The sequence below is a fragment of the Gavialis gangeticus genome, unplaced genomic scaffold (genome assembly GCF_001723915.1).
Source record: "Gavialis gangeticus isolate Ggan-Ray unplaced genomic scaffold, GavGan_comp1, whole genome shotgun sequence".
NCBI classification, from domain to species: Eukaryota; Metazoa; Chordata; order Crocodylia; family Gavialidae; genus Gavialis; species Gavialis gangeticus.
Genome location: NW_017729022.1, coordinates 28,258,132 through 28,273,289, shown reverse-complemented (window position 1 = coordinate 28,273,289; position 15,158 = coordinate 28,258,132). Strand labels below are relative to the sequence as shown.

The 15,158-nt window shown below is 42.9% G+C and overlaps 1 protein-coding gene across 2 annotated transcripts in view; it reads left to right on the top strand.

Annotated features, from left to right (window-relative positions):
• Window positions 1-13,825, top strand: part of TSPAN8 (tetraspanin 8) — a 46,046-nt gene extending 32,221 nt beyond the window's left edge. For both annotated transcript variants that reach the window (XM_019514733.1, XM_019514732.1), the window contains 3 exons: window positions 2,011-2,154; window positions 7,411-7,494; window positions 13,533-13,825. In XM_019514733.1, the coding sequence (XP_019370278.1) occupies window positions 2,011-2,154; window positions 7,411-7,494; window positions 13,533-13,586 (282 nt within the window). In that variant the 3' untranslated portion in view covers window positions 13,587-13,825. The remainder of the gene's footprint in view (window positions 1-2,010; window positions 2,155-7,410; window positions 7,495-13,532) is intronic.
• The last annotated feature ends 1,333 nt before the right edge of the window (window positions 13,826-15,158 follow it).

Here is a 15,158-nt window from a genome sequence, read left to right as displayed (position 1 = left end):
GATGCCAGTCATGTAGGCAGAGGGAGCAGATTTCCCCCCTCCCTCAGGAATGTATCCAGCTCAAGTTACCTAAAGAGATAGGAGAAGGTGTGTATCCTCTGCTGGGCCCATCCTAACCAAATTGTCACAAAGCAGAGTTTTTGGGGAGAAACAGAGGTGGCCTTCTGCCACAGCCATCTTATCTTAGATGCATGATCGTTGATCCAAGTAATCCTGAAATGTTAACACAATGTGGTTGTGAGAGAAGGCAGACATTTTTACAGTGATATTATTAATGCAGATTTAGAACAAAGGGTGACAGCATTTTAACAAACTCTACTAATCCTTACCCTCCTTTCCTTCCCTTGACTGATGTCATCACTTTACAGGTCCCTGAGGTAATTCAGAGCTGGCAGACCCCTGCTCCCTGGGGGAATGTCCATGCTACTAGAGCCTCCATAGCAAATGAGGTTCTCTATGTCTGGCTGGGCTCCACAACTAAATCAATCATGGGGACAACCTCTGTATTCAACCTATATAATTCTGTTTGCACTAAAAGAACAACAGATCCTGTTTTCCCATTACAAACATCAGCCAGTAACTAGATCACCCACCAGACAGGATCCTTTAAAAGCAGACTGTCTGCTCTTGATTACAGCTACAGGAAGGAGGAAGGTTGCCACATCAAGTTTTATTGTTCAAAATTATCCACCAGTCAGTGCGGATAATCAAAATTACTCCTGAGCCTGAGGAAATCCTTAAAGGACCATATAAATCATAAGCAAAGAGTTAGTTGCTTTTTGAACATTCACTATTTGTCATATATTTTAAATATTTTTCCCTCATTTGGAGAGTCCCTCAATAATAGAATTTATTATAAAAGAGGGGGAAATAAAGGATGATGAAGACAGGTTTTTTTTCCTGGGCTTAGTTCTGTTCTCAGACCACACATTCAAAGCAGTAGAAGGTCGAACATTTGATACAAGTCTAATCCTGAAAGTTGCTGAAAGAATCACAATGTCCTCAGCTGCCACAGACAGCAATTAAAGTACAGGGTTCTCACCATGTTGTAAATGGCGCCCGGTGTTATTCATTCTCATTGGGCCGTGGTGTACTTTTTCCTGGTCCCTATTAGCCAATGATTTTGGGAGGATTGGCTTAAGGACTCCTATTAAGGCTGCTGCTAGTGTTAGTGGAATTGCACATAGAAACTATATTTGGGCAACGTTCACTACCCCTGCATGTTTCTGAGCTAGCTCACTGCTGCTGACATAATAAACAGTTTCCAGGAAGGGTCAGGACTCTCTTTAGAAAAGTGAAAGACCCATAACAATTATATTAATTTTTAAATAGAGCAAGATTGTTTTATTATGTCCTTCGGCCTTCACTTCTATACAAAATGACATGAGTGGTTCCAGCTGCGCTTTACAAACAGAGGAGTATTAAACCCAAGGTTTTGTGAAACCCTCCATGCACCCTGAACTTTGGTGGTTCTGGTAAAATGGAATCTGAATCAAAACCGCACTTGGTTTAGTTTTTGCAACCCCCAAATGGGACCCTTGCCTGCTCAGCCCCTTTCTATTTTAAGGGGCTAGTTGTCTGCTAGGGGGTTATTTTTCTAGATAACACATTTTATGTTCCTGAAATGTTCTTTTTGCAGCTTGGCTTTTTTACACATAAAATATTTTGGCTGTTGTTGTGTCTGTTATTTACAGCATATACATTTACTGAGCAGAGACAAGATTCTGGAAATGTAAAGTATGCAGCATTGGCATATGCTTTATTAAGACAGATGCATTCATTCCCCTTATGCCATGTAACTGGTTTTTGTATATTGTAGTCTGAAAATCTTCATCATCTTAGATTGAACCAGCCATTGTGATTATTGTAGAAGATGTCAGTACATGGACATGAAGAGTGTCTAAGATCTAAAACTTGGTAAAATTTTCTCATGTTAAGAGGATATATAGGACCTTTTTCTACAGTAACTTCTCTTTTCTTTTGGTGTCTCCATCTCCTTCTTTTTTACAGAATCACTGCTGTGGTTTGATGACTGGACCAACAGACTGGGGGACCAATTTTAATTCCGACACTCGTAAGGCTTGTGAATGTCCAGAGAGCTACAACAAACCTGATGTCTGCACGAGTTATCATGGAAAAAATATTTACAAAAAGGTAAGATTGGTATTATTACCTTCTAAAGAAAAGTTTAGACTAAGATTATGTCTGCTTTGCTTGGATGTGAAAGATTCCCTGATATTTTTCAGAAAGGAGATGATTTCTTATTGTTTTCCTTAGCCAGTATTTTCTCTTTCAGCTCTTGTGAAGTTTGTGTGTTTCTTGGCTGCTGCTCTCTATCCTTTCAGTGCCTTCATCAGCGGCATTGCATAGTGCCTGAAAGATCTCTGCAGTCTGACTGGGTTCCCTGGTCATGACTGATCAATTGGATTCTAGGTGGGAGGTTCTGGGTGTTTAACTATGGTCTGTTGCTAAGACACTGATCTTAGTTATAGTCACATTGCCAATGAGGCGATGAGCATCTGTTCTCCCTGCCCATCCATCCTCCTCCACTAAAATGCTCAGTTCTAGTAAACATGTTTGCTTAGCCTTTTACCCTGTGTTTAAAGGGCTTTGGGATATTGAAGAATGAAACTTTAAATGTTAGGTATTTCAGTGTTGTTAATCTCTTTCTTTAAGAGAAGGTCACACTCCATTATATCTGCGGGAAGGAAATGTTATAGGCCATACGTTTCCTGGCAGTACACTCAAAGTACAGTTCCCCCGCAACTTCTGAAAAGTGCGTTTAATTATAGCAACAAGACAAAATAAATGGTGACAGGTAATAAAAAGAAGTTCCTCAGACATTGGCATATGAGCAGCAGAGATCTAGTTAATTGGCTTCAATATTTATCTGTCTTGTGTGGAACTTAGTTTTACTGAAAAAGGAAAAATGATGAAAATCAGCAAAACAATTCTGCAGTATTTGGAAGCCAGTAGTGCAAAATTTGCTATTATTCACATCCAGATTTCTGTGAATGTCACCATTTGATCCTAGATATTTACAAATACAAAAAGTCAGTGTCAGGTTTTGCTATTCTGATTTTTTTTTTGAGGTTTAATTTACTTCTGGGATAATTTCAGTGTGATCATGACCTTTTTGGCCAAAAAGGTTACATAACCATAAGCCTAAATTGAAGCTTGAAGAGTAGAATTCTTCCAGAAGCATGAATAATAGGAATCTTGGGAATGACCTAGTCCACTTCTCCTCCAAAGCAGTATCAGTCACAGCAGAACACAAATACTTCACAGGGTTAGTTTCCAAACCACCTCCCACTGACTTGAACATGTTGCTTTCTGAAGTAACCAGGAGCCTATACACCTGTAATTTTGCAGGTCTACTAAGGTGTTCCAGGCATTTGTACTTTTTTATTTGAAAAGGCATTGCTTGCCTGATCAGCTGCATGGGACCATTGCTATGCTCTAACCACATGCATCTCCTTTGAAGTAAAAGCCACAGCAAACCCATAAGTGACTTATCTTTAATTTGGCAACTTGCTGTGAATTAAATAGTTTGCCCACCCCCAATACAAATGATCCAGGTTTTACTCTATACCTAAAGCATCCTGACAGAAATGTTTACCTAACAGATTCTTAAAATAAATCATGGAGATTCTATAGATTTCCTACAGATTGAATGTATGTTGGACCGTAACTTGATTTAGAGTTAGAAAGTTTTTCCTAAATCTGCATGTCTTTCTTCTTGTCTAGTTCCAGTAGACATTTCTAACTTTCCTTTTTACAGCAGTGTTTTACACATTTGAAAGCTGTTTTCATGTCTCTGCTCAGTCTTCTCACCTATAGACCAGGGGTGTAAAACCCATCCAGCCCATACAACTGGATGAGTGGCACAGGGCCAGCCTGCAGGCTGAACTGAGCCCACAGACCCTCTCTCTTCCCCCCACACCCTCCTCGAGCACATTAGATCTGGCACCCACTCCAGGCAGACTGGAACCTGTGCTACATATAACATGGGCCCCAGAGTGTCCAGAATGGATGCTGTATGTGCTAGAGTCCAGTCAGGGGTGTGTAGGTGGATCCCAGACTGGCTGGAGCTGGTGCCATGCTGCACATGGTGCCCACCTGGCCTACACACAGCATCTGCTCCACCAGGCAATTGCACTACATGTGGCATCCACTCCAAAAGATAATTGCTAATGGCTCTGAGATTGCTTCAGCTTATTCCCTAAGTAGTCTGGAGTGAATTTCCTCAGACTGAGCCAATTTGAAAACCTTTAAAATAAATAAGTAGTGTCTAATCTGGGACCCAAGTGTGGCATGTGCAGCACAGGTCCCAGGCTGGCTGAAACAGGCCCTGCATGCAGCAGAGTCTGGGAGCTGCTGGGGTGGGCACCATGTGTGGCATGCATGCAGGAACAGGGGCTGCATGTGGCTGCGCCATATGTGGGTCTGTTGAGACCCAGGTGCAGTACCAGAGGCTGATGGCAGGCTCCATGGGCCAGATCTGGCCCACATGCCAAATGTTTGATACCCCTGCTCTAGACTAAACAACCCAGTTCCTTCCTCATAGACCTTGAGTTCTAGACCCCTGATTATTTCTGTTGCTCTTCTCTGGGCTCTCAGCAGTTGGCTCCACATCCTAGACAACATCTGTCTTACTAGTTAATTCCTGTCTTCTGTTAATGCAACTAATTGTTCCAGCCTAACTGGGGGTACATTGGAGTAATCAAATTATATCTTAATTTCCAACATTTTTCTAACTTGTCAAGATTATCACTTGATTTTACCCTAATCCTGTTCCCCTTGGGGTTATCCCAGGAGTAAATTAAGTGCTTGCAACTCCTTTGGTGTCACCTGAAATTTAATAAGTACATATGCTCTTTATTCCATCATCCAAGCCATTTTGCTACTTGGCTTATGAAGATGTTGTATTTGATGTGAAAAGCCTTACTAAAGTCAAGATATATCACCTGTACTACTTCCTTATTCACAAAGAAATTTACCCTGTCATAGAGTAAATTCTTTCACGGAATTGAAGTGAGGCTGACTGGTCTATTATTCCCTGGATCCTCCTTTCCCCACCATTTGTGAAGCTAGAAACTTTGTTGCTCTTTTCAAGCCTTCTGGAGCCTCACTTACCCTCCACAAATTCTCCAAAGATAATTGCTAATGGCTCTGAGATTGCTTCAGCCTGTTCCCTAAGTACCCTAGAGTGAATATCCTCAGACTGAGCCAATTTGAAAACATTTAACATAGATAAGTAGTGTCCTAATCTGTTCTCCCTAGTCTAGCCTAATTTTTATACTTTTGGTCATTAATGCATTTCACCAGGCAATCCTTTTAGAGAAGACTGAAACAGAGAGACATTCAACCTTCTTTGTGTTGTCTATTATTACTTTTCCTTCCCCACTTAGGGGAGGACTAATTTTTTCCTTAGTCTTCCTCTTCTGCTAATGTACTTATCTAATGTTTCCTTCTTACCTTTTATGTCCCCTCCTAGTTGTATTTCTTTTTGTGCCTTAGCTTTGCTAACTTTGTTCCTACATACCCATGCTATGCTTTTACCCTAGTAATTAGGTGTGGTTTACAATATTCGCTTGATTCTTTTCTTAAGTTTCAAATCATGGGGGCTAACAATTTAACCAAACTGGTCCCTTACTACAGTTTTCATTTATTCCTTAGGTTGAGGTAATTTGTACTTGTGCCCTTACTATTTTTTTAAAGAAACCACCAGTTCTTCTGAATTTCTTTTATCCTTAGATTTGCTTCCCATTGAACTTTTCCTGCCAAGTCTCTGTGTTGACTGAAGTCAGCTTTCTTGATGGCCATTGTCTTTATATTAGTATTCAATCTTCTTCCACTCCTAAGAATCACAAACTCTATAATTTCATGGTTACTAGCAACTAGGCTGTTATCTACCTTCCCATTTTCAACCAATTCCTCCCTGTCAATCTGAATTAAAATAAGAAGATCCTCACTTCTGGTTGCTTTCATCATCTTCTCTATCAAAATTGTCCCCAGCAGAAGTGAAGGACTTGTTGGACAGTCTGTCATGCTGTATTATTTCCCTGCAAATGTCTTAGTAGTTAAAGTTTTCCATTACCACTAAGAGCTGTGCTTTATCTGATTCTGTTAGTTATTCTAAAAATCCTCCACCTTATCTCCATGGTTTGGTGGTCAATAGCAGACCCCCAGCTCTTGTTTTCTACTCTTCTTACACAGAGAGTTTCAACAGGTATATCTCCTGCTGCATGCTGGGGCTCAGGACAAGTGTATATGTCATTTACTTACAAAATATCACCTCTTCCCTTTTTTCCCTGCCTCTCCTTACTGAACAAAATGTGTATGTGTACCGTCTCCTTGGACCATAACCTTGTCATGGTGGAGAGGTCTGTGTGTTCCAATGATGCTCAGAGCTATGTCATCTTGAGTGTTGTACTCCTGGTAGGGTGGCCCCTGGTGAACAGATGTGAGGTGAGGTCCCAGACTAGGCATGGTCCAAACTCCTGAAGACCACAGCAGCAGAACAGGTGTACTTGAGGACCTGCTCATTCTCTGTGGCTGTGAAGGCAGATGAGAGCTGCAGTGGGATGGAGGTCTCTGGTTATATTGGACATCCTTGCCACTGGGTTCAGAGCTCCCTTCTGTCAAGCTTGTGTGGTTGTCGCTTGCATACTGGCTTCCCCATATTAAAAGATGTCAAGCACAGGCCTCTGTCAGGGATGTCCCCTGGCAGACATCATCCTCATATTGAGGGAAAGCCAACGTTTGGATAGATAGATAGATAGGTTTTTATTAGATAAGGGCCCAAGGTATATACACACTCGCATCAACATATATCAGCATTGGAGTGCACTTATTAGCATGCTAAAGTAGATGTAATTGAGTCTGCTCCAATGCACTGTAATTATAGTGCATCACAGCAGCCTCCTGGCAGGTCTGCAGACAGTCTATAATAGATGTGATTTGGAATATCAAATTCAAAAGGCAGTTTGGGAAACTGAAATTCTCTTCTATACAAGAATCTTGCAGCTTGGGCCCTTATCTAATAAAAAGCAATTATAACAAGAAAATAAAAGTATATACTTGTTCCACAAAGAAAACGCAGTAAAAATAGCACAAGCATTACATGTTTCTATGCTGTCTTTTAGTTTGAATTTTTACTCAGTCTTACATTCACCTACTAGCTTCACATATTTATTATTTGGAAAAGCAAAGACAGGCTATTGCTTCCTGTTCTGGGGACATTTGCAGCATTTGTCTGTCTGTAACAAATGAGACAAAATTAAAATAGCTTCTCTGACACAGGGTGGAATTCCTGGTAGTGTATTCCCATGTAACCAATTATTGTAGAGAACACATTCCCAGTAACCTTGTATTGCTTTTAGTTAATCTTTGCTTTTTCTTTTTCAGACTTGTGGAACTGTGATAATCGATTACCTCAAAGATCATATGATTATACTTATGGGGATTGCATTTGGACTGGCAGTTGTTGAGGTATCACTATAAGCAATTAAAATGTTTAATAGCTGACAAGCAATATGTTATACTTCATATAACTGTGCCTGGGATTAAAATACCTGTACTGCTCAACTATTAGGCAGGGTTAAACTGGCTCTAACTTTGGTGATAAACTTACTGTAATTTTCTATTTCCAGTATATTTACAGTAGGTACTTGAACATCAGTCAGGACTAAGATCCCACTATGATTAATGCTGTAACACAAGTTTCATGACACAGAATCTGCAAGGTGTTTACAATCTTATGAGTTAAATCAGGGGTGGGCAAAATATGATCTGTGGGCCAGATCTGGCTCACCAAGGGATTTTATCCAGCTCACGGCATGTCTCTCAGCCCAGCTACGGGAGGCAGCCCCATCTGTGGCACATATGGTTGGTTCCACTGTCCCAGGTGTGCTGCAGGGCTGGGGTGGTGCAGTGGCCACACTCTGCTTTCTGGCAGCACTGGTGGTGGCAGCTTCTTCAGGCTGATGCTGCCAGTGTTGCTGCCACCACTGCTGGACCCCGCCCTGCTGCCTGGGCACCCTGGCCCATCTGTCCTGCACCCACTACTGGGGGCCCCCGATGCAGCAGGTGGGCAGGCAGCACTTCCATGAAGACTGGGCTGGGACCCCCACATACAGGGCACACTCGGCTAAGGGCTGGACGATGGGGCCACGGGTGAGAAGGTAACAGCATCTGGGAGTGGGATGTGGGGCTGGGGCTAGGGCCAGGGCCAGGGCTGCTGGGCAGTGACAGTATGGGGTATGTCCAGGGCAGAGCTGTCATCCACTTCCTGCACAATGGATCATGACTGGCCCAACCTGGGAGGGGGGTACACCCCCATGACACAGCCCCCACCCCAGCACAGATGCATGTGGGCAGCCCCAGTACAGTGCAGCTGAGGAGTGGTGCAGCCCAGCAGTGCAGATTGGTCTCAATGGGCCTCTTGACTAGATTAAGCCACCCCACACTGCTGAGCTGCACCGCTCCCCAGCCGGGCTGTACTGGGCTTGCCTGCATGACCCTGTGCTGGGGCAGAGGCAGTGGAGGCTGGGTTGTGGGCATGCACTCTGCCCCCTTCCATGTTGGGCTGGTCATAATCCATTGTGTGGGGAGAAGATCATGGCTTTGCCCCAGCACCATGCTGTCACCACCTCACAGCCCTGGCCCTGGATCCCCCCATCCCATTCCCAGATGCCACTCCCCACCCACCCATGGCTCCATCCCATCTCTCAATAGAGCGTGCCCTGCCTGCAAGGGTCCTGGGCTGGTCTAGTAATTTACCACTTAGGGAGTTTTGGTGAGCTCTTGCAGGTGAGGAAGGGAAGTGCTGACCTGGCACAGCTGGGAGTGGGGGGTGCTGACAGCTCACCAAATCTCCCTAAGTGGCCCTCCAGTCTAAATAATTGCCCACTCCTGAGCTAAATAGAAATTGTACATTGTGTTCAGAGTAAGGAGTTATAACTAGTTGTGTGATCCCCAAAAAACATACCAGGCCAAGTCAGAGTTCTTCCTCACTTTGCTTTGGGGAAAGAATAATCACATAAGACAACTATCTTTGTGGCTCACTCAGTTTAGTTTTTTAGACCAAAGTAATTTAGCTGAATATCTGAATTTTAATATGCTTATTTTAATTAAGCTGCCTGATTTGTCACCAGGCACTTCTCCAAATTTATTCATCAGTATTTGATGGAATCTGGAGAACTTTTGACCACTAGAGTAAAAAGAAAAACCTCCTAATGATTTTGATTGACTCTGGACTAGGTTGATAAAAAGTTATTGTGACAGGGGGCCATCTCAAGGCTGGGTCTCAGCCTTGGCCTGCCCACCTGTCTAAGTAGGACAGTCCACCCAATCTCGCCTGCCATGACTTGCTGTTCCCCAAAACTGCTGAAAATGTGGGAGGCTGCCCATTTTAATGCCCCAACATCAGAGGGCACTGTCCATGGCTCCGTACCACCCCTACACCATGGTCCATGCCTTGCAGATGACACCCATGTTGCTCCAGTGCCCCACACTGTGACCCAAGCTCCAGAGTCTCACTTGGGACTCTCGCTCCCTGCTGGAGCTCACAGTCACGGTGCCCTCACACTAGGCAGTGTTTAACCTTTTGACCTAAGCTTGGGCTTATAACGTCTAAGGGCTTACTGGGGTCTCCCTCTGACCCAACACTCAGCCTCACCATGTCTGAGGACTTACCAGGGCCCCAGCCTCTGGCCCAACTGTGGCCTCAGGTGTCCATAGACTTAACCTGGGCTAACTTCCCCTTTCCTGAGGCTTCAACTTATTTCCTCCTACTAGGGTCTTCCTCCTATTCAGGTGGACTCAATCCTGTCATCAGGCTGTCAGGTCCCTACACCTCTTTCCCTCTTGGGTGTGGCTTCCCTCTGAGACCTTTCACCACACAGGCCCTGGCCCACCTCCAGGCCAGTCAGGACCCCAGGCCCCCTGGCTCTGGGCATCCCTTGTGGTGGGCACTCTAGCCCTTTTGACCTTCCTGTCCTGGCCTCAGCATTGACCAGTTGAGGGTTTTGTATAGGCTCTCATGCTGCTCGCCCACTCCCTCTCACATGGGTCTGCCTTCTCAGGCTGCTGCCTGTCCCTACTGGGGACCCACTTTGCACCCCCTCCCTGGGGCTCGGGGTCTTGCACTTCATGGGATCATGTGTCCATGGACATGCCTGGCCCCCTTTACCTTCCAGTCTTAATGACCCACCAGATGGTGGGGGCTGGAGTTATCAGGCACCCCTACCTGCTTTTCACCGGGGAAGTAAGTGGCCTGGCATTTTGGGGGGACCATGGACAGCCCCACCAGACCACCCTTCTCCAGCAGGTTGTAGTTTTCTGTCATGCCCAGGACCATGCTACCTGCCCTGGGCTCCTCCCTACCAGACTACTTGTTGTTCCTCAGCTGCAGCGGTCTGCCTCTCTCTGGCCCAACTCTCTGGACCCCTCCTTGGATCCCTCCCATCCAGAGGCTGAGTTTCAGCCTCCGTCATTTCAGTCTGCTGTCTTGGTGAGCCTTTCTTCCCCCATCACTGAGACAGTGATGCCCCCCCAATGTGGGGACCTTCATCCTCCTTAGGCTCTGGTCCTGCCTCCAGGCCAGTTGGGGTGCCAAATAGCCCACCATGGCCCAGGCCTGCCCCTTGCATGGGACTTCATTGCCCTTTGGCCTTCCAGCCCTGGCCCTCTTGCATTGACCAGTCAGGGTGCTCTGGTCCCAGCACCACAGCAGCTGGCCTCCTTAGGCAACAAGGGTCCCCCTTTGGGCCCCACCCTATTCCCATCTCACACTGAGCTCACTTAAAGCCCCAGAGATCTTGACAACACCACTCTACACTCAACTGGGCTCATTTGAGCCCCAAGCCTCACCCCTGCCTGTTCTAAATCAGGGGCTTGCCTAGCCCCTGTGTAGACCCGCCAGCTCTCAGCCCCTTTGCTAGGCTGGCCTCCTGATGTTAGGCCCAAAGCCTTTTCCTCAGGGTTTGGGACCCTACTGGGCCCCAGGAACCTCCTGCCATCTCCATATAGTTCCTTCCTAACCTCCAAGGTGTTATGAGCAGCAGCATAGCCAGGTGTTGTTGCTCCCCAGCTGCTTGCCTCAGCCCTGAGAGCCTGGATCATAAAATGGCCAACTCATCAGGGCTGGCCTGCACCTGCTGGCTGCCTGCTCTCAGCCTTAAAGTGGCAGGCACCCAAAGGTGCACTGCCACAGTTATCAATTTTACCCTTCAAAATACATCAATTAAGGATAGCCAAGAACTGTATTGACTCAAGCCAAGAACTCAAGTCAGTTACATGAATCTTAGTTGTAGTTAGATCACAGATCTTATAATAGAAATATTATGATGTAGAATTATTGCTTCAAGAATACTGTTCAACCATAGAAGAGATTTTTTTTGTGCTGGTTTATATATTAACTATTAATAACTAATAATTATAAAATGTATTTATATGTTTATATATTTTAACATATAAAAGAGCAGTATGCATTATTGGAATGTTTGTTATATTTATTTTAATTGTTTAATTATCCAGTGAATGACACAGTAAATTTGCTCTAAATGAACAAAAAAAAAAATCACGATTTTATCTAAACAGCCGGTTGACTGACATTAGGCTTTTATTAGAAGATGACTAAGAAGGGATTTACTTTGCCTTATTCTATCATTTCACATATTTTTCATTATTCCTTTGTGGTTACCTTCCCCCCTCCCCCTCCCCAAAACTAGATGTTTGAGGTAAAAGCAGGAAAAAAGTGTATTTTGCAGAGCTCAATCTGTTATTCATACTGAAAACATTTTATCATTGTAGTCCTGCTTTGGCAGAAAATTATTCTCCCTGGTAGAAAAAGCAGTCAGGTTCTCTAACCCCAAAATACATTTCCAGGAAAATAGTAGTAAGCAGGGAAATGCTAGTACAGTCAAAGCTGTTGAGATGGCCTGGCACTAACTTCTCACTTGGCATAGGTTGGGGATTATTTCAAGAGGCAACCTGTGGTAGGTCAGGTCTCTAGCTTTCTTCAGTGGGGAAAGTTCAAAGCACAAATGAGGAAAAACAGATCAAACGTGGCAAAAAGAAACACTTCCAAAATGTATAGAAAGAGTTATTTTGTCTATGAAAAATAGATTTCAATCACTTTGATATAGTGATGACAGCAACCCCAATTTTCTTCTTAAATGTCATTTCCTTGGCCAACCTTCTGCCACTTTTCTGCAATTGAATGCTTTCCATTGCTGTTGCCTTCCCTGATCATGAGGAGGGCTGAAAACAAAAGAAAGATCCAAGACAAGGAACCTCAGGTAGTCCAAACATTCCCAGTGTTATTAACTTAGGTAGAGCTATGGAAGTTCCTATCATCTCTGTCCCCAAGATGTTAACATATTATGCCATCTTGCATGATTGCCTATCAAAGGGCACGTAAGTCCATCCTATAACAAAGAAACAAAAAGTGCCAATCTAAAGCTTCCCCCCATCTCCTCTTTTGCCATCTACATGATGATCTTTTGTTCACTCATTTTGTTATTTCTGTCAACTAGACTGTTACTAATTTGAATCAGGGATTTTACAAATTTAAGACGGGTGCTAATGATAGGCTTATTCAGCTCTTCAGTGAGGTTGAATCTGCTTCTGCCAGCAATGAGCTTGCCTCCTTTGTTTTACTTTATAACTGTTTATATTTCCCAGTGAATACCTCAAAGGGGGTTCAATGTCATTGTTCTGTCGCTTCATAAATAATGATTGGAATCTTTCCAGTTTTTTACTTAGCACACCATCGATTGATTCATTTTAAGGCCAGGACAGATCATTATGATCTTGTAACACAATACCGGCCACAGAATTTCACACTGTAATTTTCACCCCAAAGGTACATGCTATTTCAATTTGATTTTAAAAAAAACCAAGCAATTCCTTTAATGGACTTAAAGTTATAGTCTGGTCAGATTATTGTTAGATTTAAAATATTTTTGTGTAACCATTTAGCACCTGAAATGATGAGAGTATAGCTGTTTATAGCAATATGTTTACCTGTGTACGTACACACACACACACGTTACTGAAACAGGTCAAGGTAAAAATAGAAAAGAAATATTTTAAACAGGAGGAAATTTGGTATGTAAAAGTAAGTCCAAGAAGTTTTTCAACCTCTTAGATAAAAAAAAATAAATACATTTTCATCCAAGGTTCCATAACTTTTGAGTATTTGCTGCCTCGTTACAGATAATAGCTGCATTTAAAAATCTCACAGCGGAAAAAGGGGTTCCGATCCAAAGGAGCAGTCCAGCTTTTGAGAGTAGATTTAAGTTGTCCATGATGTCTCCAAACTTCCTGGCAGTACAGACTAATTTAATTAAAATCCAAATATTCTAGAGTTATGCTCTTAAGAGTTACATTGGAAAAGTTCTTCTTCATAGCAGATTTAGCCTGCATATAAATCCAAGACATTTGCAAACAAAATGTTCTGCGTACCACTTTTATGTAGGGTTTCCAGAGCTGCTAAATAATACCATAATGTCTTTGTTTTCCAGATTGTTGGTCTGGGGTTTTCTATGGGCCTTTACTGCCAGATCAATAGAAAATGAAACTGTGGAAGTGTCGGAACTATGTCACCTACCAAATCAAAACCTTTATGGATAGACAGATATTTGGCTTGGCACATTTCTATAAATACCTGTATGTCAGAAGCAGCTGTTTTGATAAAAGCAGCAGCCCCAATGCCTGCAGATTCTTCACAAGTTGTAAAATGATCTCTCCAAAATTAATGAGATTTAATGAGGTGTATGTGAATTTTTATTTGCAATAAATGTCTTTGTTTACACTTCTGATGACCTTATTTTGTCCAAAGATTACATCTGAGGGATGCTGACATTTTTAGTTTACCATGCAATATGTCTGCTACATAGTGATAAAGTCAAGAGTCATAACACACATCTGCAAATGATATTGCAGTGGTCAGCTGATTTTGTGAATCACATGATTCCATGGCTGGTACTACAAGTTAACAATATGTATAGTATTATAGAAAGGATTTTGTTACTTGTGATATTCATAGCATTCAATATTCACTCAAATAGGTACCTCCTAGATAAATTTATTTTGAAAACATGGGCAATAATAGGTTTAAATTCTGCTGAGAATGCCCCAGCATACAAGAGAGATTTAGGGGACATATTTCCTAAGTATGCATAAGTCTTTTTTGAAGTACATGCAGTTAATATATATTTTTCCAAGAAGACAAAGTTACATTAAGATTGAATAAGCAGGGCAGCAGATTTCAGACCAGAAGGTTAACAACAGAAGATTGGAAGAAGACGAATTAATTTGGATTCATCACATTACCTGAATGAAGTTGGCATTAAGATTTACATTTTTAATTATATTTAGGAACCTAAAGATTCAGATGGTCACCTAATAAGATTGCACAAAAGTCCTTAGTTGCCAGATTCTGAAGAATTTGGTGCCTAATTGCTCTTGAAAATCCTACTAGGTCAGGGGCGGGCAATTATTTTAGCTGGAGGGCCACTTACCAAGTTTTGGTGTGCTGTTGAGGGCTGCAAGGGTAGCTCCACCCCTTGACAGGTGCCCTGCCCCCAGTTGCCACCTTGGGACCAGAAGTCCTGCCCCCTAACCTCTGATCTTTGCCACCGGGAGTCCTTCCCCTTGCCCCCAGAAGTACTCCTTTAGTGAAGGGGTTTAGCCATCTTGACACCGGAAAAAAACCAAATTATATACTAAAAATCAAACATTGACAATAACATATTTTAATCTTATTTAAAAAATATATGTTGTCCTGATTTGTGTGTGTTTCTAATTAGGCAGAAGGCTGGTGTATATAGAGGTAATTGCATAATACCTCAAAATGAGGTCTTATTCTCATATATTGGAGAGGGGTGAAGGGGGGGGGTATGGGATGTGTGATAATTGGTGTGGGGTTGTGGGTTAGGCGTCTGTCTAAAGGGACATGTAACAGAAGGTTATTAAGGAAGTACTAAACTAAATGCACAGAATCTAAGTCATATTAATGAATGTGTAGGCCAGCCCAGTTTGTTTTGTGTATAGGGCATATACCACCCAGTATATCTCCCAACAATTGAAAAATGGCAGCAAAAATTATAGGGCCAAATTCTGATCCTATTTACATCAGATGAAATCCA